Source organism: Cibotium barometz, chromosome 8 (genome assembly GCF_041138505.1).
Source record: "Cibotium barometz isolate CiBa-2024 chromosome 8, ASM4113850v1, whole genome shotgun sequence".
NCBI lineage: Eukaryota > Viridiplantae > Streptophyta > Polypodiopsida > Cyatheales > Cibotiaceae > Cibotium > Cibotium barometz.
This window is the reverse complement of record NC_141053.1, coordinates 40,157,027-40,181,735: the sequence shown is the minus strand read 5'-3', so window position 1 is coordinate 40,181,735 and position 24,709 is coordinate 40,157,027. Positions and strand designations below refer to the sequence as shown.

At 45.1% G+C, this 24,709-nt stretch overlaps 1 protein-coding gene across 7 annotated transcripts in view; it reads left to right on the top strand.

The window, feature by feature from the left end:
* The first annotated feature begins 1,414 nt into the window (after positions 1–1,414).
* LOC147636256 (uncharacterized) overlaps positions 1,415–24,709 on the top strand; it is a 92,703-nt gene continuing 69,408 nt past the window's right edge. For 3 of the 7 annotated variants that reach the window (XM_086801693.1, XM_086801696.1, XM_086801694.1), the window contains exon 1: positions 1,419–1,678. In XM_086801693.1, the coding sequence (XP_086657819.1) occupies positions 1,487–1,678 (192 nt within the window). In that variant the 5' untranslated portion in view covers positions 1,419–1,486. Of the gene's footprint in view, positions 1,679–24,709 lie in introns of all 7 variants that reach the window. The other 4 variants (XM_086801699.1, XM_086801697.1, XM_086801698.1 and 1 more) reach the window with 3 other exon arrangements.

Genomic DNA, 24,709 nt, shown 5'->3' with positions numbered 1-24,709 from the left:
TCTTAGTAATTGAGCTTAGGGTGTGTTGTTTTGGGCATGGCTTGCTTACTCTTGGGCACTCCCCATGTGTGAGAGGCTTGTTGGTTGAGTGCTTGTGTGTGGGTTGCCATCTTCTCATTGCCATGTGCTTGTCATTTTCTTGAGCTTAGGCTTGTGAGTGAGGAGTGTGGAGTGAGAGTGCGTGATGAGATGGTGTGATGTGTTGAGTTACTTTCTTTTTTCGTTTTAGTTAGGTTCATTCCTTCTTACCCTCTCCCTCTCTCTTCTCATTTCCTTGAGATTAGCTTATTCATTATTCATTCATCTAAACTACAAAACAGAGATTAGCACATTCTTTCATTCTCTATTCTTTGCTCAAGGGTTGGGTGAGAGACAAGCTCTTGAGCTTATTCTTGGTGAGATGGTGTGATGTGTTGAGTTGCTTTCTTTTTTCCTTTTAGTTAGGTTCACTCCTTCATGTTACCCTCTTCCTCTCTCTTCTCATTTCCCTTAGATTAGCTTATTCATTATCCATTCATCTAGACTACAAAACACAGATTAGCACATTCTTTCATTCTTTATTCTTTACTCGAGGACTGGGTGAGAGACAGGCTCTTGAGCACCTCCTATGGGTATTCCATCGACCTGCAAATGCCTAGATTAGATAGCACCTCATTGGTGGCTAGGCGTAAAATGAACTTGATGGATGTCTAGACTCTACACATTGCGGGTTCAGCCTTGAGGTGTCGAGATAAGTGGAAATATGCCTAAATTGGGTTTAATTGATGCCAAAACGATGCAAGCATTATTGAGTGGGAAAGAAGCCTACAAGTGTAAGTTTGGCCACAAAGTGTCCACTCAGAATTTGAAAAGGGACCTGCTTACATTCGAATATTATTATCCAATGAAGGTTCAATTACCTACCTAGGCTTAGAAAGAATAAAAACAATAACAATTGGGAAGTTTGCAATAACATCGCAATAGCTTGATATATATTTACAATGACGTAAAAGGCATCAAATTAGAAGATACAATCCAACTTTCAAGAAATAACTAAGGATATTTTCCTAAATACTACCATGGCTCAAGCCACGAGGAATTTGTTACTATCATAAAGCTGTCCATTTGAATTCTTGCTATTGCATAGGCTCTAGCCTAGTGTAATGTTCACAGAAAACTTGCAAACCCTTACAATGCACCATCAAAATTCACGATCTCACATGTAAAAAATAATTTTGCAATTTTAAAAGTTGATAAAATTTTAAGCATTTTAGTTATATTTTAATAAAAAAACTTGTAAATGTTGAAGAAAAACTTGTAAATTTAAAAATTGCAACTGTTTTTCGATTTGAGTAAAAAATAATTCTCAATGAACAGTGGAAGTGTGATGTACATTATGCCCTAGGTCCTAGGGGAATATTGTGTATAAAGGTGAAGACAAATCAGACAAGCTATATAAGGGAGGGCATTTATATCTGAGGCCATTTCGACATCATCTACTTTAGCTATGGTAGAATTATGTGTTTATATGAAGCAAAAGAGAAGGGTTTTGTGTCTTGTCGTGGTAGGGGGAGGCATTTTGGTTGCAGGGGCTAAGCTGCTGCGCAAGCAGGTCAAGGCTCTTCAATCAGAACAGAGAGCGCTCTGCGACACCTCACACACAAGCTGCCCACCTCTCCTGAAGTCTCTCAAGCCCAAGGTACACACACTTATTTTTGCATAAAATTAAATAGAAAAGGGTTATTGGTGTGGGAATTGGGCTTTCATCATACGAACACAAAATATTTATTGTAGGCATTTTTTCTGGTCCTTAAAAGAAAACCTCGAAACTGTTATTGATGGGCTTTCGGTGTGACAACCCAAAGAGTTTGTTATGTGTGTCTCTCTCTCTCTATGTGTGTGTATAACCACCCAAAGAGTTTGTTATGTGTGTGTGTGTCTGTCTCTCTCTCTCTCTATATATACTCTCTCTCCCTCTCTCTTTCTCGGACATAGGGCGCGAGGCGACCCATCCAACCATGTCACCACATATCTTGGTTCCATCGCCTGTTGAGCGCGTCATCCCGCATTTCACCTTGTTTGGTCACATCCATCTCATGTCCCCCCAGCCTTGCTCCATGGCCTTGGTAGGCTCGGGGCATTCCATCCGTAACGATTCCATAATCCCGCTGACTTGGCCTTGTCTTGGCCCGCCGGCCCATGGCTCCCGGCCCATGGCTTCACCATTTCATCATTTCCTTCCATTGATCTTGTTTCCGCATCGGCACTCCCGTTGGCAAGGTGGGGAGGGCTACCCCGGGGCCATGTGGCACTACTTAACCCCAATTGCAAGTCGGGAGGTGTGATATGCAGCGGAAGTCTTTGTATTGGAAGATCCTATCACACAAATGCTCACACCGTCTTCTGTATCCTGAGTTTCTTGAGTTTAGCAATCCACTTTAATACTTCAAACTTTAAAGAGATATGAGAGAGAGATATGAGAACTGTACACCAGATTGGGTCCCGAATTACCCACTGAAGGGCCCCCTATCTCGATAACGAGATAGTATTTGCTTTATTTCTTTAGAGAGAATGACTGTGGACTCGATAACGAGATAGTATTTGCTTTATTTCTTTAGAGAGAATGACTGTGGACTGTAGATAAGCCAAACGCAAGATCTCGGAGGATCGGAGCTTGGCTGAATTGTACACAGCTGTAGAAACACCTCGATGAACTGATCTCGAGCCTATGCACTCTTCCCAAGAGCATGAGGAAGGGCTGCACATCTGAGGCTGAGAAAAGGAGATGGTGGATTGTTCTAAGCTATGTTAGAATGCTGTAAATGCTTATGAATGCTGTGTTACCTTCACTAGAGGGCTGGTGTATGACTGGATGATGCACGGAAGGCTGAATACTGATGTAAACTGGTGTAGGACTGAAAACGCATGAAAGGGGCTGCTGGAAATCGGCAAACGCAAGACTGAATAGCTGAATTTTGGCGTGGAACTGAGGCTGGATTGAAACGCTTGCTGAATTCTGATGCTGGACAGAAAACGCAGAACTGGAGGTGCTGCAGATCTGTAAACGCAGGCTGACTGTAGGCGGCTGATTCACATGCAGAAAACGCAGGTCTTCTTGCTGATTCAGGGGCTGATCTGATGCGCCTATGGCTGTAGGGCTGCTGAAGATGCATGCGTTGGAGAACCAAGGTAGGCTGAAGCAAACTCAAGCTCTCCAAGGACCGGATAAGACTAGTCTAGTGCTGAAGGCAAGGGAACTCCTAGGGCTGAGGAGGAAAGCTCTTAGCACACTGAAGACTGAATGAGAAACTAAGCCCTATGCAAGCCTATTTATACTAACTAGAGGTTGGTCAAGTTGGTTGGTCATTTAATAAAGTTTATATTTATAAATGACAATAAATGCTAAATAAATACTATAAAATATGGAAAAAATACCATATAAATCCTAGTAAATTCCCTAAGGCTTCTGGGATGTTCTAAATGATGCACAGGCATATGAATGCATATTATGCAGAATGCAGAGTACTTTCTGATGCAAACCCTAAGGCTTCCACTGACTCTACATGCATGAATGATTCTCTCCAAGTGGGTTAAGGGACTTGACTGATTGACTGACCGGCTAAGACTGAGGAATGACCTACGTAGCTCGTGCCTGACTTATCCTGGATCTGAGGATGTACAATGGGGTCACGGCGTACGACAATTATCATCCTACTGGGTTCTAATACTGTACAACTGCTGCACTACTGATGATGAGCCATCTTGTCACCATGCACTGAGTGCAGAGTGACAAGAACTCCTCGTCCAAGTAGTCCGCCAACTGGGGGTACTCCTGGAAGAACTCCTTGTCGAGCCATACGGCTTCGTGGGTGCCTCGATCTCAGAATTTCGTATAGAACTGGCGTATCTGTCGACCGGAACCATGCTTCCATCGATGAAGAAGGATCTGCTCAGGCTCAATAACTTCTGCTTCGTCTACCACGTCTGGCTGCTGCTCATTTGAAACATCAAACATTTCTGGACCAACATATGGTTTTAGCCAAGAAACATGGAAAACATCATGCATTGTCCAACTGGTAGGCAACTTTAATTTCATGGAGACATCACTTAACTTCTTAACTATTGGAAAAGGGCCAAAACTACGGAATGAAAGCTTGGGATAATATTTGCCCACTTGTTTCAATCTATGTTTCATGATGCACTGATAGACCCTATCCCGTTTCTTGAAGTGGATATCTCGTCTAAACTTACTGGCTTGTCTGTGAACTGAATAATGGCCAGGCTCAAAATTGAGGGCCAAAGTGGGTTGAGTACCGAACTCTGCGGAATCGACATAGTGATCTTCTAAGTCTTTTCCAGAGATGTTGAGAATGGGTGGTCTTTCTACTAAGAACATTTGCTACTGGGTTATGCTGACCAGGGATGTACTTAATCATTCCTCCAACCTGGTGGAAGAGCTGACCCTGTCTATTGTGTGGAGAGCACTCCACTGGGCACTTGGCATCGTCGGGAGCCACTTAAGTGCTTGGTGGTCTGTGGTGACTGTGAAAATGTGTCCATAAGGAACATGTTTCAAATGTTTGAGAACTGATTGCTGTTCTAGCTTGCCCTCGAAAGTCTTGGAAAGACAAGAGGGAAACTTGCTAGGAGGTTTTGCTAACTGTGGGATACTGGGTAGGAGTGTCAGAATACGCAGCGGAGATGATGACTAGATCTGGGAACACAAGAGCAAAACGCAGTGCAGAAAATCACAGCACATAAATCCTAGTAAATTCCTTAAGACTTCTGGGATGTTGTAAATGATACACAGGCATATGAATGCATATTATGCAGAATGCAGAGTGCTTTCTGATGCAAACCCTAAGGCTTCTACTGACTCTACATGCATGAATGATTCTCTCCAAGTGGGTTAAGGGACTTGACTGACTGGCTGACCCGCTAAGGCTGAGGAATGACCTACGTAGCTCGTGCCCGACTTATCCTGGACTGAGAATGTACAATGGGGTCACGGTGTACGGCAATTATCATCCTACTGGGTTCTAATACTATACAACTGCTGCACTGTTGATGATGAATACATGAATACATGAATATGGGGGAGTACAAAAGTGACAGTGAGTACAACAGTATATGGCTGGAGTGGTAATCATCCTAGGAGCTCTAGCATGGGTCTCTGTCGGATGGCTTGGATATCTGCCATAGTGAGATGCCTGGTCGGACGAGCCCGATGCCTCGCAATGATGCTCTGAATCCTCTGGTGTAGGCATCGTCTCCAATGTGAGGATCCGCGAACCCTCGGGCATCTAGATCTGCCCAACTGGATAGCTCTCTCAACTAGAGTCCCACGGGGTGCCCACTGCTGGGCTGTCGGCTGTGTCTCCTCCCGGGTAGTCCCTCTAAAGAAGTCAGTAATCTGTCTCTGTGTGGACTCCCTGCCAGTCGGGCGTTTGCTCCTGATAATGGACTCTCTGAGCCTCCGGATCTCCAGGAGATAAAAACCCAAGCATCGCTGATCACAATAGTCCATGACTCTAGCCAGTGGTCCAAATCCCTCTCTGAAAAGGCAATGGTAGCACCCTCGAATCTCATAATATGCTGTGCATCGACAGATGTAGTGCTCCTCCGTCTCTTGCTCTATCCAACAAATCTGACAAATCCTGTCCCTTGGAGGTATGCCTCTAAATCTGCCTGTCTCTATCTCTAATTGATGTAAAGAGGTGCGGATCTGCCCAATGGCGCACCTCAATCCATGAGACAGATGGGTATCCATGTAGCTCGGTCTAAGTATAAAGCCATCCTCAGTGGTACGGAGAAGATGGTCTCTATAGAAAGCCATCTTCGTCCCCAACTCCTGTGAGAGAGAGTGTCTACTAAAGACCCAATGGGCCTATGAATCTAAAGTGACAATAATGTCCATGGCATATCGCATCATGGAATGGAAAATAAAACAGAAACAGAACATAAACATAGCTATCTCACTGGGGTGATACAAAACTGTCCATGGGAACTCATCATGGAAGAGAGAGAGAGAGAGAGAGAGAGAGAGAGAGAGAGAGAGAGAGTATACATATTCATATATATATATATATATATGTGTGTGCATACTCTCTCTCTCTTTCTCTCTCTCTCTCTCTATATATATATATATATATATATACACGTATATATACATACATATACATATATATACATACACAGTGCACACACACACACACACACACACATGTATATATATATATAGAGAGAGAGAGAGAGAGTGTATACATATACATATACATACATATATACATACATATATATATATATGTATATACGTATATATATGTATATACGTATACATATTTATGTACGTGTATATATACATATAGAAACTCAGTACGAAGGGCTTTGTGTGAATATATGCTCTTATATGTGTGTGCGTGTGTGTGGAGTGCGTGTGAGCATATCTTGATACAGAGTTCTACACCCACTATTGGGCACTGATGACGTTAGTGGGGATGTCGTTGTTAGAAGTCATCTCCCGTCTATTTGTATACACCAGGGCCTTTGTTGTGGGTGTGCCCGCCCTTATGAGGTGTTTTACCATTTTTCCACACTCCCCGTATTTTTCCCTATTTTTTTCCATTTTTCCTAGTGGTGGGAGGGTTGCCAAATGATGCTAGGAGCACCCCAGTGCTGGCCGACTGGATCTTCATTAGTCGTGGGCTTCAGGGCTGCTGGCCGACTGCTTTTTATCAGTCGTGGGCATCAGTATGCTGGCCGACTGCATTTATGCAGTCGTGGGATTTTTCTCCAGTCGTGGGCACTCTCTGCTGCTGGCCGACTGTCCTATTTGGGATGTATATATAGCCCCTCAGCCCCTACCACTTTCTCAGTACATATGTCACTGTCCAGTATATTATGAGATACGAGGCCGTTTTCACTGCCTGTTCAGAGAGGGCTTTGGACCACTTTCTAGAGTCATGAGATACCAGGATCAGAGATGCCTCGGATTGTACTTGCTGGAGCTGCGTAGACATAGAGAGGGTCTCCTGAGAGGGAGGGGATCAGAGAGGGAGAGACACCTACAGAGGCAGATTACAGACTTCTTTCGACCAGAGATTGAGCAGTCAGGTCAGCAGGCATTGCAGCTAGCCCCAGAGTACAGCCGCACCAGAGGTACACTGATTGATCGGGCTATAGAGCTGGGGCGGTCCAGGCGCCCCAAGATGAGAGGCCCATCTCGACACCGGCGGAGACTACAACAGAGAATCAGGATCATACTAGCACGGCATGGGAGACGTCCAGTCAGAGTACTCACCATGGAGGACATTGAGGATATCCGCCATCGACCGATGAGAGACATCTTTGGATAGTGATGTGTATGATGCTTACCTTTGTTGCTGGAGTTTTCCTCCTAGATGTTATCCATTAGGCGTTCCTGGTACCGTACTTTTCCTCATAGTTGTTTCAGTTTCAGTTAGTTGTTTAGTTGTTTTTAGCTTTCCTTACACAGACATTGTATCAGATCCACCAATTGTTGTAACCTTTTTGGTCTCATAGGTCATTTTGGCCTTTTGAAGACGTTAATATATCATTTCATTTCATTTCATTTCTCATTCAGTTTTTCGGGATCTTGTGTATAGAGAAGAGTTTACACACCTCTCTCTCTGTGTTTCTTGTGCTGTTTATTTTCTGCAGTCTACTTGCTCTTGTCTACCCAAGTTTGGTTATCATTTCCGCTGCATATTCTAACATGGTATCAGAGCCCTAGGCTCTAGGAGATCTTGGGCGTTTTTCTGAGCAAGAGGGGGAGCAACAGGTTGCTGATTGGTGGACTGTTTCGGGCTGAACGGGAAGAGAAGGTGCAAGAGGAAGGCGGGCAAAGGTGCTGGACAGCCACTTGCAGATTTTCAGATTTTTTTTCCCCACCCACCCACCCGTTCAGGTCACTCTCCGCGATGACAGGTTTATTAGAGATGGCTGAGAAGCACGTGAAGATTCCGACTCTCCCCACGTTCCCAGTGGATCGTCAGTTGGACGGGTCCAATTACGGCATCTGGAAGGTCATGATGGAGTCAGTTCTGGAGTCATATGACCTTGCTGATTTTATTATCATAGGGGTGCCACGGCCGGAAGTTGAGGAAGGGGAGTTATTATCGACGAGGAAGGACCGAGAGGCACAGGCACACATGTGGGATCGTGTCAATGCCAGGGTCCGGTCGTTTATTTTCCTCAATTGCACACCACAGGTGATCAACCATGTGAAGCATATGACGCTGGCGAGAGGCATATGGGAGCACTTGGCTTCTTTGTATAACAGGGTGTCACCCATGAAGCGGATATCCTTGGAAGTGCAGATGCGGGTTATGAACCCTGCAAAGTCTTCGACGATGCGGGAACACATTAACAAGCTGCAGGCCCTTCAGCACAGCAGGAAGTCCTTCAAGCTGGAAAAGAGATATCATCCGAAGATATGGCCATCATGTTACTTTCCCACTTGCCTGGTCAGTATTCTGCTTTCTATTCCTCGTTGATCACGAGTGGCAGGCTCAGCACCATTACTTGGGAGGAGCTTGTGCCAGTGGTCTTGGACTAGGAGGAACGTTTCACGAACCCTCCTCACGGCGGAGGTTCGGAGGCCTTAACTGGCCAACGGTCGAAAGGCCGTAATACCAACAAGGGCAAAGGGAAGGCTTCACCGGAGAAGTCTTCTGAGAAGAAGCCTGATCCAGAACGAGAGAAGCTGAAGACCGAAAGATCTTGTAATGATTGTGGCGAGAAAGGCGACTATTGGAGGAAGTGCCCTAAGCGGACAGGGAAGAGTGCTGATTCCTCAGCCTCAGCTGCGAAGACTCCGGCATTTGTGCAATTAGAGATGGTGGACTCCGATGCTTCATCATCTTCGAGCGAGGAGGCAGTTGGCTTCACCGCGAAGGATACCCGGGAATGGATTCTCGACAGTGGTGCTTCCAGGCACACGACTCCATCCCGTGACTTCTTTCTGGACCTGAAATGGCAGTCAGGTCGTATCTTTATTGGCGATAACTCCACTATTCCGATACATAGTGAGGGCCGGATGGAGATTATTCCCGACGGCAAGGGGGGCAAGCATGCTTCCCGTGTTCTTTATGTCCGTGCTCTGGGTTTTCATCTTCTGTCAGTGCATGAGGTATGCAAGACTGGCTTTCGGGTGGAATTTGAGGAGCATTCAGTTGCTCTAAGGGACCGTGAGACAGGCAAAGTTGTTTGGGAAGGCGGTGTGGAGAATGGCATCTACAAGCTCTCTGCACTCTCCTCATTGACAGGCTCTCAGGTCGGAGATTTGTGGCACTTTCGTTTTGGCCACTTAAATGTGGATGCGTTGTGGCGCGCCTTCCGGGACCAGATGGTGGTTGGCTTGCCAGATGTTGGTAATAGGCAAGGACGCTGCAGTTCTTGCATACGTGGTAAGCAGCACAGGGAATCCTTTCCGAAGCAGGTTTCCAGGCGGGCTTCGAAACCATTGGAGTTGATTCACACTGACTTGTGTGGACCACAGCAGATACCATCCTTGGGAGGATCTCTCTACTTCATGCTGCTTGTTGATGATTGTACCAGATTCATGTGGGTCTACTTTCTTTCCCAGAAGGACCAGGCTTTTGCTCGGTTCAAGGATTGGCATGTGATGGTGGAGAAAGAGTCTGGATTTCAGGTCAAGACTCTCAGGGCTGACAAAGGAGGTGAATTCTCCTCGACTGTATTTTTTCGGTTTTGTGCAGATCATGGCATCAAGAGGGAATTGGCCAATACCGGATCGCCTTCCGAGGATGGAGTTGTTGAACGTAAGAACAGGACTGTGGTAGAGATGGCGAGGACCATGCTGGAGCATCGTGATCTTCCTCGTCCACTTTGGGGTGAGGCTGTGGCAACGGCTGTCCATACCATTAACTGCTCTCCGACGACTTCTGTACCCCATATGACTCCATTTGAGGCATATTTTGGCAAGAAACCCGATGTCTCGCACTTCCGTGTCTTTGGGAGTGACGCGTATGTACATATTCCGAAGAAGCAGAGGGGGAAGCTTGACTCCAAGTCCCGCAAGCTGGTATTTGTGGGGTATAACTCTCTTTCCAAGGGATACAGGTTGTATGATCCAGAGAGGAACGAGATTGTTGTCAGCCGGGATGTGGTCTTTGACGAGCATGTTCCAGCATCCACTGTCGAGGAGCCGCCACTTCTTGGAGATCTAGAGGAGTCTGATGATGATTCCCATTCTACTACTCAAGTTGATCCACCTCAGTCATCACAGGAGGTTGAGCCCGCAGCTGGAGTTGAGCCCCCGCGACCACAGGAGGTCCACGATCCGTTCGAGTACCTAGGTGGTTGTTAGACACCCTTCGGGAGTCAGGTGTCACGGAGCTACCCTCCGAGTGGACCACAGAGGACGGCCCTCGAAGATCACATCGAGTCCGAGATAAAAGCAACATGGCGGAGCTTCTTCAGGTGAACTATACTTTGATGTCTCGTATCGTGCGGGACAAAGAGCCCACTTCCGTAAAGGAAGCCCTTTCACAGGATACTTGGAGGAAAGCCATGCAGGTGGAACTTGATGCCATCGAGAAGAACAACACTTGGGAGTTGGTACCGAGGCCGTCGAAGCGGTCAGTCATTGGTGTCAAATGGGTCTTTAAGACCAAGTATGCGTCTGATGGGTCGGTGGACAAACACAAAGCCAGGCTTGTGGCTAAAGGTTATGCTCAGCGGCCAGGCATCGACTACGAGGATACCTTTGCACCGACAACGCGGATGACCACGATTCGGACGGTTCTTGCCCTTGCTTCTTCTCAGAGGTGGCCCGTGTACCAGATGGATGTAAAATCTGCGTTCCTTAATGGTGACCTGCAGGAGGAGGTGTACGTTGAGCAGCCTCCAGGCTTTATTGTTCCAGGATCGGAAGGGATGGTTTACAGGTTACGTAGGGCCTTGTATGGTCTTAAGCAAGCTCCCAGGGCTTGGAATCAGAAGATTGATTCCTTCTTTATTCGGACTGGATTTCAGAGATCGGTTGCAGATCCGAACCTGTATCTCTTTCAGGAACGCGGCATGGTCACACTTATCATCCTTTATGTGGATGATCTCATTCTCACCGGCGGTCATGTGGAGCACATTGGAGTGACGAAGGCTGCCTTGTCAAAGGAGTTTGAGATGACCGACTTAGGCTTACTCCTGTTGGGGTAAAGGCGTTATGCCCACCCTTATAGTGTGTACAAGCCCATAAGTTATAGTACATAGTACACTTAGTACTTTTAATGTACTAAGTGCACTATGTGTACTAGTGCAATATACATGTGTGATAGGGGAGTCACACACTCATGCCTCATGAGTTGACTCATCCCCACAACTCTCTCTCTCTCTCTCTCCCTTGCTTCTCTGTGTATGTCTCCCATGAATGAACTCTAAACCCTAATTCAGGTTTCTCCCCATCAACTGGTATCAGAGTTGGAGCTGAAGCGCTGGCCCTTCCTTCAGCGTGATAAACGAGCACCTGGCAGAACCGTCAACTTTAGGCGTGAGCCAAGGCAGCATAAGCGGGTGCGTGTGCGAAAGGATCACACAGAGGCGGGTTCTGTGCAACAAATAGCGCAGACCACTGAACTCCCAGCAGTGGCTGCAAAGCGCATTAGCGCTGGGCGTATAGGCGCTAGGCGAGTGAAGCGAAGGCGCATAGCCAGGCGAGCGAAGAAGAAGAGCAGTGGCGCTTCATCAGCGCGCACAGCTACTTGGAGTCGGGCGCCGTGCACACTCATCTCCGACAAGTAACCCATACGCCACGCGTCAGCGCCTTGCCACAAGAGGGCGTTGCAGGCAGCAACGTGTTAGACGTTAGACGGCTTGCTGCTGAGCGTAAAGGAGGCCTGCGCGAAGTAGTGAATATGTCCCCGTGAAGGCGAGCTCGAGCGACTAGGTGGCGTTGAAGCGCAGGTCGTGGGCGAGCACCAGGTGTTTGTTGCCAAAATTCAAGTATCCGGTGCTTTCACGCCCACTTGCAGCTTGGTACGACTGCACGTTTGCTGCCCTTCAATCCTGCACGTCAACAACTAGTCGCCTTCAGCAAAGCAGCATCTTGGTCAACCAGAGCTCCTCAGCTATTGCCCACCTGCACAGCAGCAACATCAGCAAGAAGCCTCCCTCCCTTTTCTGCAACAACAGCATCAAATCTCCTGCAACAGCATCTGCAATCAACAGAAATCAACCTGCAAATCAGAAAAAATCAGAAATTTCAGAGGTATTTTTGCTTCAATTTTGCGAATTTCTTATCAATTCAAGCAGTTGAGCAGGTACAAGTGCCCAATTGCTCAATTTTGAGCAAAATTGGCAAAATTGGGTGACATTGGTCACAATCAGGATAAATTTGCAGGAAATTGGTCACAATCAGGATCAATTTGCAGGAAATTGGATGCTGAAATTTGGGGCTTTTGATGTAATTGTGCAATTAAGCACTCATACATGCTGTATGATGTGAAAAATCGCACATTTGGGCAAAATTGCAGCAAATCGCAGTGCAAATCAAGGGGCTTTTGTGCCGATTGAGTTGATTTGCATGCAGGCGATCGCATTTAATGCTGTGGATAATGTGCTGATGCCTTACAAGCACTCAATGTGCCTGTAAATCAAGGGGCTTTCATGTATTTGATGTATATGTGGCCAGGGGGAAGCATCGTGAACACTCTGGATGCCTTCATGTGCGTCAATGTACCATGCATGATCAGAAATTGATCTCAAATCAAGGGGTTTTTCAAGTTTGTATGCTTGTTGAGCTTGGCAAAGCAGCAGGCAAGACTTTTATGCCTTGAATCCTCAAAAATCAGCTTGCAGTCAAGGGGCTTTTGCCCAATTTCTGTTCGAGACTGTTGCATGCAGTGTACAGGACTGTAAAAGTTTGATTTTCACTCATTTGGACAGCCAGGAGAGCATTTATTGCTATTGTACCTGCTGGTACAGATTTGGCACAGCTTTGTGCATGTTTTGGCATGGCTGTACATTGTTTTGAGTGACCAAAAGGTTCAATTTCAGCTGCTGTATTTGCCGGGACAGGTTTGGTACATCATTGGTGAGCACTTGGTACTGCCGTACAGTACTTTGGAAGGGCAAAAGAGCACATTTAAGGTGCTGTCCAAAATCTGCAGCAACCAGATTTTGGTGTTTTCATCACATAAAGTGGGAGAAAAGTTGCATTCTTGCTTCCGCAGTGGGAGATAAAGCTTGGGAGAACATTTGTGAGCACTTTGTGTGCTTAGGGTGCAGTGTTTGCACATCTTGGGTGCAGTGTTTTTGCACATTTGCAGGGAGTCAGGCATTGACAAGTTGCATTTTGCTATGGCAACCACAGGTGAGAGCTCTTCATTGCTTCACATCAAGAAGCTTGAAGGCTCGCAGAATTATGACATTTGGCAAACCCAGTGCTACAATGTGTTGCTCCAGAAAAAGCAGCACAAGCCTATCAAAGAAAGGGGTGTGATGCCCGCTTCTCTTACTGCTGAAGAGTGGGAAGATATGGATGAGCTGGCAAGATCTACTATCATGTTGTCTGTGTCAGACTCATTACTTTTCAGCATTCGTGAAGAGAAGACAGCTTGGGGAATGTGGCAGAGATTGCAGGACTTGTATGCCCAACAAAGTGCCTCAAGCAAAGTGTATTGGTTGAAGAAACTCATAGGCCTTCAGATGAAGGAAGGGGCGTCTATGACAGCCCATCTCAATGAGTTTAATGGTATTGTCAGCCAAGTTATCAATCAAAAGCTGGCAATGGACGATGAGTTCAAAGCCACTTTTTTGTTATGCACTTTGCCAGAGAGTTGGGACACATTCAGGACAGCCACTAGCAATTCGAATGCTATGCTGTCATATGCAGATGTTGAGGGTGCTCTTCTTCAAGAAGAGATGAACAGGAAAAACAACTCTGTTGGAAAGTCCAATGCAATGAATGCACGTGGGAGATCCCAGCAAAGGGGGAAAAGCCAAGAAAGGGGAAGGAGCAAGTCTCGCTCCAAAAAGGATTTGGAATGCCATTATTGTGGCAAGAAGGGACACATCAAAAAGCAATGCTACAAATGGAAAAATGATCAAAAGGAAAAAGGAAAAGGCAAAGACAAAGACAAGGATGAAGCCAAAGATGTAAAGCCAAAGGGCAAAAGTGGAGTCAAGATCGAAGAAATCAATGTGTCACATGCAGGTGGCAGTGAGGATGAGGTCCTATTTACTTCTTCACTTGATGCCCATTCACTTCTTACAGGTGGTCATGGTATGCACTCATGGATCATTGATTCAGGTGCCTCCTTTCATGTCACAGGTTGCAGAAACTTGTTTGTCAGGTACACTGCTGGCAATGAAGGAGTGGTTTATTTGGGTGATAACCATGCATGCAAGATACTTGGCAGAGGTGATGTGAGACTTGTGTTTTCAGATGGCTCACAGCTTATGCTCCATGATGTCAGGCATGTGCCTGAGATCAAGAAGAATCTGCTTTCTACTGGACAGCTTGATGATGCTGATTATGTTACCACATTTGGTAGTGGAAAGTGGAAGATTAGTAAGGGTTCATTGGTTGTTGCCAGAGGCTCTAAGGTGGACACTCTTTACTTTATGCATGCAGGTGTTTGTCACCATGCTAATGTAAATGCAACCGAGCTGCCGGAAATTTCTATGTGGCATAGCCGGTTGGGACACATGAGTGTCAAAGGAATGGAGCAATTGTCTCGTTTGGGTTACTTGCCTTCTCTAAAGTTTTCAAGTTTTCAGTTTTGTGAGCATTGTATATATGGTAGGCAACTACAGTGCCCCCACAAGAAAGCTCTTGGACAGAAAGATGCTCAGTTAGAGCTTGTGCATACAGATGTATGTGAGATGCCTCAGCTTTCTTTGGGAGGGGCAAAATATTTTGTGTCTTTTATTGATGATGCCACACGCAAGGTGTGGGTCTATCCTCTTCGCTTGAAGAGTGATACATTCTCAGTGTTTCAGAAGTTTGTTGCTCTTGTTGAGAATCAAACTGGTAAAACACTGAAGGCTTTGCGTTCCGACAATGGTGGAGAGTATACGTCCAAACAGTTTCAGGACTTTTGTGATGCTAAAGGCATCAAGAGGGAGCTCTCTACTCCTTATGATCCTCCACAAAACGGGACAGCAGAGAGGATGAACAGGACCATTCAGGAGAAGGTCCGTTCTATGTTGTCACATGCTGCATTACCTCATGGTTTTTGGGCTGAAGCTGTTATGACAGCCGTTCACCTTATAAACAGGTCACCTAACACGAGGCTTGGTGGGAAAGTGCCAGAAGAAGTATGGACAGGGAAGCCTCCGTCATACAAGCACTTGAGAGTGTTTGGTTGCGTTGCGTACGTGCACATACGCAGGGGAATGCGCACCAAACTTGATCCTAAGTCTCACAAATGCATATTCCTAGGATATGGTGACAGAGGTGAAATGGGGTATAGACTTTGGGATCCCATGAATAGAAAGATCATACGCAGCAATGATGTCATTTTTGATGAAACATGCATGTATAAGGAGCCTGCAAGGCAACAGGAGCCTGGCAGAGTCATCTTTGATGATGATGGACATCATGGACAACAACAAAGGGCTGTAAATCAGCCATTACAGCAGGAAAACCAGCCCTTAAATGGTGCTGAAAATGGTCCAAATGGACAGCCAGATATGGCAGAAGATATCCCTATGGATATACCACAGTTGGAGGAGATACCGGGCATGATATTTCAGCCTTATGGCATGGAACAGGAGCCACCAATGGGTGATATGCAGGCTGGACAGCAACCTGCAAATGATGGTCATTGGGTACGGAGGTCCACTAGACCCTCCAGAGCCCCTGACAAGTTTGTTCCAGGGGTTGACTACTTGATGCTTACTGACTGTGGGGAGCCCTCATGTTATAAAGAGGCTTTACAGAGGGCAGACAAGGCTCTTTGGGAGCGTGCCATGAAGTCAGAGATGGATTCTCTGCACAAAAATGGAACATGGAAGTTGGTGCCTTTGCCTGCAGGCAAGAAAGTTTTGCCATGCAAGTGGGTATACAGGCTCAAAGTTGCACCAGATGCAAAGCCAAGATACAAAGCCAGGTTAGTGGCTAAGGGCTTCAAGCAGGAATATGGTGTGGACTTTGATGAGATCTTCTCTCCAGTGGTCAAAATGACCACACTTAGAGCTGTATTAGCTTTGGTTGCACATGATGATCTGGACTTGATTCAGATGGATGTGAAGACTGCTTTTCTTCACGGTGATCTCCATGAGGAGATATATATGCAGCAGCCAGAGGGTTATGCAGTGAGTGGAAAGGAGAAGCTTGCATGCAAGCTGAAAAAGAGTCTTTATGGGCTCAAACAGGCACCAAGAGAATGGTATCATAAATTTGATACATTCATGAAATCACAGAAATTCAGGAGAAGTGACATAGATCACTGCTTGTACACCAAGAAAGCTTTGGATGGCAGTCTATTGATTCTCATTTTGTATGTTGATGATATGTTGATTGCCGGGAAATCTCGTAAAGAGATGGATGCTTTGAAGAAGAGGCTGCATGAAACCTTTGATATGAAGGATTTGGGTGATGCAAATCACATCTTGGGTATGCGGATACTTCGGGACAGAAATCAGCATGTGTTGTATTTGTCTCAGAAGGAATACATTGGCAAAGTCTTGCAGAGGTTCAATATGGACGGGGGGAAGAAAGCTAGTACTCCTTTGCCTCCATATGTGAAACTCAGTGCTATGGACAGCCCACAGTCGGATAGTGACAGGGCTGATATGGCCAAGATTCCGTATGCTTCAGCTTGTGGCAGTCTCATGTATGCCATGGTTGCTACTAGGCCGGACATTGCATTTGCAGTGGGAGTGGTTTCTAGATACATGGCCAACCCTGGCAAGAAGCATTGGGAAGCAGTGAAAGGTGTCATGAGATACCTGAAGGGCACACAGGATTTGTGCATTTGCTTTGGCAAACAGGATGCATTAGTGCATGGTTACACGGATTCGGATTATGCCGGTCATCCAGATAACTGGAAGTCTACTACCGGTTATGTATTTACATTCACAGGAGGTGCTGTGTCATGGATATCCAGGATGCAGAAGTGCACTGCCTTATCTACTACAGAGGCCGAGTATATTGCAGCCACAGAGGCTTGCAAGGAGGCATTATGGCTATCTCGGTTAGTGGTTGATTTGGGCTATACAGGGGATATTCCATTGTTGCATTGTGATAGTCAGAGTGCCATCCAGTTGGCAAAGAACCCTGTCTTTCATGCAAAGACGAAGCATGTGGATGTGAAGTATCACTTCATCAGAGAGGTGATAGAGAACAAGCAAATTCAGCTTGTTAAGATTCACACGGATGACAACCCGGCTGATCTGTTGACGAAGAGTTTGCCTCCGGAGCGGTTTGCTCATTGCAGACACTTGATGGGCATTGGATGAGGCCATTTTCAGCCTTGATATGGCCTTGTATATTATCATGTACATGCTGATTTTTTCTTTTCCTTTCCTTAAGGGCACTTTGCCTTTAAGTGGGAGGTTGTTGGGGTAAAGGCGTTATGCCCACCCTTATAGTGTGTACAAGCCCATAAGTTATAGTACATAGTACACTTAGTACTTTTAATGTACTAAGTGCACTATGTGTACTAGTGCAATATACATGTGTGATAGGGGAGTCACACACTCATGCCTCATGAGTTGACTTATCCCCACAACTCTCTCTCTCTCTCTCCCTTGCTTCTCTGTGTATGTCTCCCATGAATGAACTCTAAACCCTAATTCAGGTTTCTCCCCATCAACTCCACTTCTTCTTGGGATTGGAGATCTGGCAGACCCAGAGGGGGTTTTTCGTCTCTTAGCAGCGGTATGTTCATGAGTTGCTTGAGGCCTTTGGGATGGAGAACTGCAAGCCTATTACTTCGCCGATGGACCCGAACACAAAGTTAACCGTTACAGATCCTTGTGAGCCAGTTGATGCCTTGTAGTACCGGAAGTTGGTTGGTTCATTGATCTGGTTGCTGAACACCAGATTGGACTTGAGCTTCTCCGTGGGGCTGTTGAGCTCTTTTATGCAGACGCCATTGAAGACTCATTGGGACGCAGGATTGCGGATCTTGCGATATCTGCAGAGTACAAAGGATCTGGGACTCTTTTACACAGGAGGGAATGGAGTCAAGCTCCAAGGTTGGAGTGACTCAGATTGGGGAGGAGATCCAGACACGAGGAGATCTACTTCAGGATACACTTTTACCCTCGGCTCAGGAGCAGTTTCTTGGAGCAGCAAGAGGCAGCCTACTATTGCCCTTTCTTCGACAGAGGCAGAGTATCGGGCTGCTTGTGGTGCTGCTTGTGAGGTTGTATGGCTGCGGAGGTTGCTAGGCGAGATTGGGTTTCCACAGAGGGAGCCCACAGTTCCTATTTTTTCCCATTTTTCCTAGTGGTGGGAGGGCTGCCAGATGATGCCAGGAGCACCCCAGTGCTGGCTGACTGGATCTTCATCAGTCGTGGGCTTCGGGGCGGCTGGCCAACTGCTTTTTATCAGTCGTGGGCATCAGTATGCTGGCCGACTGCATTTATGCAGTCGTGGGATTTTTCTCCAGTCGTGGGCACTCTCTGCTGCTGGTCGACTGTCCTATCTGGGATGTATATATAGCCCCTCAACCCCTACCACTTTCTCATTCAGTTTTTCCGGGATCTTGTGTATAGAGAAGAGTTTACACACCTCTCTCTCTGTGTTTCTTGTGCTGTTTATTTTCTGCAGTCTACTTGCTCTTGTCTAGAGAAGAGTTTACACACCTATCTCTCTGTGTATAGAGAAGAGTTTACACCTATCTCTCTGTGTTTCTTGTGCTGTTTATTTTCTGCAGTCTACTTGCTCTTGTCTACCCAAGTTTGGTTATCATTTCCGCTTCATATTCTGACAGTCGTAGTATCTAGTCCATACTATGCATAATGGAGTTGATAGTTATATAGTCTTGTGGGTGGACTACTATGAGTATATAACATGCACGTTCCTAAAAGGTGAATTTGGGCATGTTCTTGGATTCATCTAGGTATATATATGTCACTAACGTCATCAATGCCCAATAGTGGGTGTAGAACTCTCTATCAAGATATGCTCACACACACACACACACACACACACACACACACACACACACACACGAGCATATATTCACACAAAGCCCTTCGTACTGAGTTTCTGTCAGACCTTTGGAGATGCAGGGCATACTCAGCCATAATGAAGCCTAGCACTAAGGAAAGTAGCAAATAGAAAGAATTAGTACAACAAATAAGTAGTTGATAGGGCAAATGCACCGCTAAAGATAGAAAGAATTAGCACAATATTAACTGGCCGCAACTTGGACGAAAACTTTACAATGGGAAATCTGCATGTTCGCTAATACGGCTGAATTACATACCTAGATGAATCTAGGAACATGCCCAAATTCACCTTTTAGAAATGTGCATGTTATATACTCATGGTAGTCAATCCACAAGACTATATAACTATCAACTCCATTATGCGTAGTATGGACTAGATACTACGAAATCCCCACTAACGTCATCAGTACCCAATAGTGGGTGTAGAACTCTGTATCAAGATATGCTCACACACGCACTCCACACACACATATATATATACATATATACATATATATGTATATATACACACACACACACACACACACACACACACACACACACACACATTTTTTTTTTTGGGTTAAACCATTGGAATTGCATTATATCATAAATGTACAAGAGGGTTTGACATCAAGAGGATGTCTAAACCCTAGAACTTAAAAATAGTAGTAAAAAAGTTCTATGCAAGAACAGGGCAGTGCTCAAGAAAAGAGCCTATGGCCTATCCATCAGAAACAGTAAAAGAAAAGCTGAACACAAGAAATATCCAAATCTTCCTCATGTACGGCATCATATAAGGACTACCGCAAAGAGGCTCGGAAGAACTCATAAGGGTGCTGAAGGGGTGAATTCAGATATGCATGATTTCGCTGTAGCCAGAGGGTCCATAAGGCCCAGTATCTGATCCAATGGAAGAAAAGAGAATACTGTGACAAAGAAGCGATAACGTGCCAAACATCCAGAAAAACCCGTAGAACCTGTGTGCAGGAAATCTGAGAGATAAAAAATAGGAGATCTTGTCCAGAAGGTCTCTGGAATATGAACAAGACCACAATAAATGCGGAATACTCTCAGTAGTATGATGACATCTTGGACAAAAAGGAGAGGCAATCCTTCTTTGAGTCAATTTCACTCCCACTGGAAAAATACCGACAATGCATCTCCAAAGAAAGAGTCTCTGCTTCAATGGCATTTTCAACTTCCATATCAATGTCAGTTTTCCTTTCCACCAAGCTAAAGACTTATCCAGATGCCAAAGAGAATTAGCATGATGAGCAATCCATGGAGGAGGTAATATCAATCGATAAGCCTGTATAGAAGTCAATAGATGCAAAGGCTGAGAGGATAATCTTGAACTTAAAGACTGAAGATGCCAATCTTGAAGCCTGTCTCTTAGATCCAATGTTGGAATCGGAATGAAAGGGTGTAAGAGATCTGCAATAGCTTTCCATATAGATCTATGATGCATCCCAAGATTGTATTGTTGGCGTGCTGCCGGAAAAGGAAGAATTTGCCCTCGAGTATCTACCACGTCGTCAATGAACCGGATGCCGAACTTCATAAGATTGTAAGCTCTGATTGGTTGTTGTACAGCAAGGGGAGAGTAAAAAACAGCACTCCAATGTATGCTTTCCATTCGAAGCGAGGAAGCTATAGAGGCAGGATGGGGAGACCATTTGATGTGAGAGAGCACTTTCTTCCAATCCTGAATCAAGGAAGTAGAGAATGGACAACCAGGGATTTTACCTTGAAATTTGCCAAGTACTACTTCCGATGGATCAACTAACCAACGACCATAAGCATTTGTGCGCATCTGGCCACACAAAATTGCCAACATGATAGACCAAGGCTGCTCTTGTTGAAAAAAGGTTTTGAGCATAGTGATCTTTCTTGCCAGCACATGAAATTTGATGTTTATAATATTCAAACCACCATGCATTCTTGGTGAGCAAAGCAGGTCCATTTTGAGCAACCTTAAAGCTTTTTTATGAAGCTTAGTTTTCCAAAAAATCTCCATGGCTTGAGACATAAAAGAAGAAAGATCTCGAGATGACCAATGTAAGAGAGGAAGGTAGAACTGGACATAAGCCAGAACAATGGAGTGAACAATTCGAAGCCGTACGTGCAATGACCAAGTGGAGATCTTCCAATATTCTAATTTGTCCTGAATTTTGTTTAGCACCCAAGATATTTGTTGCTTATTTCTGATTTTCCAGCCAATGGGATAACCCAAATGTCTTACTATGCTTTCCGGATAAATAATCTGGCCGGGCCACAGGATAGCATGCCAGTCACAATGCTTGAGAGGTAAGAGTTTTGATTTCTGAAAATTAATTTTTAGACCAGCTGCCAACCCGAAATCTGAAAGAGTATCCATCAATAGGCGAAGCTCGAGAGGACTGTTCTTTGGCATGAAGAATGAATCATCTGCATAAGCCTGTGCAATGGAAGGCCGTGAACCAGCAATCTGAAGCCCCTCTAACTGTCTAGTATCAACCAGATGATCCATATAAAGAAGCAAAGGATGTGAAGCAATAGCATAGAACAAAGCACTGAGAGGGCATCCTTGTCGATGAACTGATCGTTCTAGAGTCCAAGACTCAGACAAATGTTTCCCTATAAAGCATTGAGCAGTGGAATTTGAGTAAAGCCAATATATGACATTAACTAGCTTTGGCCCAAAACCAAGTTTAGACATGATTTGAGAAACATAATCCCACTGCACTGTATCAAATGCCTTTGCCACATCCACCTGCATGACCAGGACATCCTGAGCAGAGTATTTTGCATATTCCATTGCAATGAGAGTATTGGAGATATTATCATGTATATGCCTTCTTGGAACAAAACCATATTGCCTGGGATGAAGTCCATCATGAAGGATATCCTTTATCCGATGTACCAACATTTTAGCAATAAGTTTATATATAACAGGCATCAAAGTGATAGGCCTCCAGTCATCCATTGTCTCACACAGAGGTTTTTTGGGCAGAAGCTTAACCAGACCATGCTTCCAAGCTGAGGGAAGATGTTGATGCTGCCAGGCTACATTAATGAGCTTCAAGATTGGACCCTTCAATTCAGCCCAAAAGGCTACAAAAAATTCAACCGTCAAACCATCCCAGCCTGGGGATTTATGTTTACCCAAATGCTTGAGGGCTTCATCCAATTCAGTATCCGAAAAGGACATTTCCAGCATTGAAGCTTTTTGCAAAGAAACAATAGGAGAAACAAGCTCAATAAATCTGCTCCGAGCCAATGCAGCCTGAGGTGTAGAAGAAGATGGTAGAGAAAAAAGAAGCTGAAAATGATCTAGACATTGTTTTTCTAGCTGCGATAAAGTCTGGGTCCAAAGTGTAACTCGCCCGTGGGACACACTTGTTGATACCATCAATGCATATTAAAACACTTAAACATGGCCACAGCCTTAACACATATCCATCATCACTTTGCATAAAACATAAAACTGGACAAAACATCCACAAATGCTGAAAATGGAGCTTGCACGTGTGACACCGCATAGAGGCGGCGAGATAAATCACTCCCATAAGTCCAGATATCATTATCCATGTCCCAAGTAAATGGGCGAGACAAATCAGTCCCGTAAGTCCAGATATCATAATCCACGTCCCAACCACTTTACCACTTGCACTCCGTGTTGGTACTCGGATGAGAGGTGGGCTCAAGTAACAAGATAAAACAATCACTCTTTTCGCAGGCATAGATAACCTGGTGTTCCATAAGCATTTCTGCTACACATAGTTTATAGGCATTTCGGCCACCAACTCACACTACCCTCTCAAGTGCCCATGTTCCCTTCCATCTGCTCTCTATTGTTCCACCCACACATGGTAGAAACAATCTTCAAGAGAGCAAGTAGGACAAGAGAACACTACACAAGGTATGTGAACCATGAGTTCCATAAGTCCAATGTATCCCAAATAAAGGGAGCCATAAAGAATAATCCATAAACTTGAAAATATTCCGCCTGCCATCATAACACACCATGTGTACATGGCCGGAATCCACACGGGCACCGCCTGAAAGTCCACAAATGTCTTGCCATGTCCTTGGACTCATATGCATCCACTCATATGATCCATACACATGCCCAGGTATAATACATACATGCATCCGCATGTTTCTAGGCCTGACATGCATCCGCATGTCCCTAGAATATAGGGGTTTGTGACATTCCCCCCGGCTTCTAATCAGTTGACCGCAACTGAAAAGCCTCCAGATAGGCCTTCAAAAGATCTGGGTAATCCTCGAAGTAGGCCTCATCCATCCATTTCGCATCCAAAGCTGAATCTCCATAGATATAATCCATCCCAATAAAGAGAGCCATGAAAAGAATTCATCCCATTAAAGGGAGCCATAAACAATGTTTCCCTGAAACCATCTCAAGGCTAACAACACCACCTTTCTCCTTGCATAGCTATACAAGGGTTAGTGAACATCAAAAAACACTTCATAGCAAAAGTACTAACTTTGCAAACTCAAAGTATACTTAGCTGTTCTTTGCCAGGTTGGTCATGAAGCCAAAAGAAATATCTCCTCACCATATCCTTAAGATATCCTGAGATATATCTCCATATAGCTTGCCTGTAAGCTTGATAATATAATCCACAATATCCATATGGAAAGAGTGCTAAACGTGTCCACATAAAGCCAACTTCACACTTCCACGATAAAATTCTGTGAATTCATAAATCCTTAGATCAACAAGCTGTCTACTGCTCATGCTCTTGCTTCATAAGCTATGAAGCGGCTGGCCATGCTTAACAGCAATGGAGATCTTTTCTCTTCCTTATTGATAGAAGGAAGCCTCCGCTTCCAAGAAAGCCTATGCTCTGATACCAATGTAACTCGCCCGTGGGACACACTTGTTGATACCATCAATGCATATTAAAACACTTAAACATGGCCACAGCCTTAACACATATCCATCATCACTTTGCATAAAACATAAAACTGGACAAAACATCCACAAATGCTGAAAATGGAGCTTGCACGTGTGACACCGCATAGAGGCGGTGAGATAAATCACTCCCATAAGTCCAGATATCATTATCCATGTCCCAAGTAAATGGGCGAGACAAATCAGTCCCGTAAGTCCAGATATCATAATCCATGTCCCAAGTAAATGGGCGAGACAAAACAGTCCCATAAGTCCAGATATCATAATCCATGTCCCAAGTAAATGGGCGAGACAAAATAAGTCTCCTGTCAACAAGACATCGGTCCACATGACCCTTGGCATAGACATAAGTCCCGTCATGTCCACTTTACCACTTGCACTCCGTGTTGGTACTCGGATGAGAGGTGGGCTCAAGTAACAAGATAAAACAATCACTCGCAGGCATAGATAACCTGGTGTTCCATAAGCATTTCTGCTACACATAGTTTATAGGCATTTCGGCCACCAACTCACACTACCCTCTCAAGTGCCCATGTTCCCTTCCATCTGCTCTCTATTGTTCCACCCACACATGGTAGAAACAATCTTCAAGAGAGCAAGTAGGACAAGAGAACACTACACAAGGTATGTGAACCATGAGTTCCATAAGTCCAATGTATC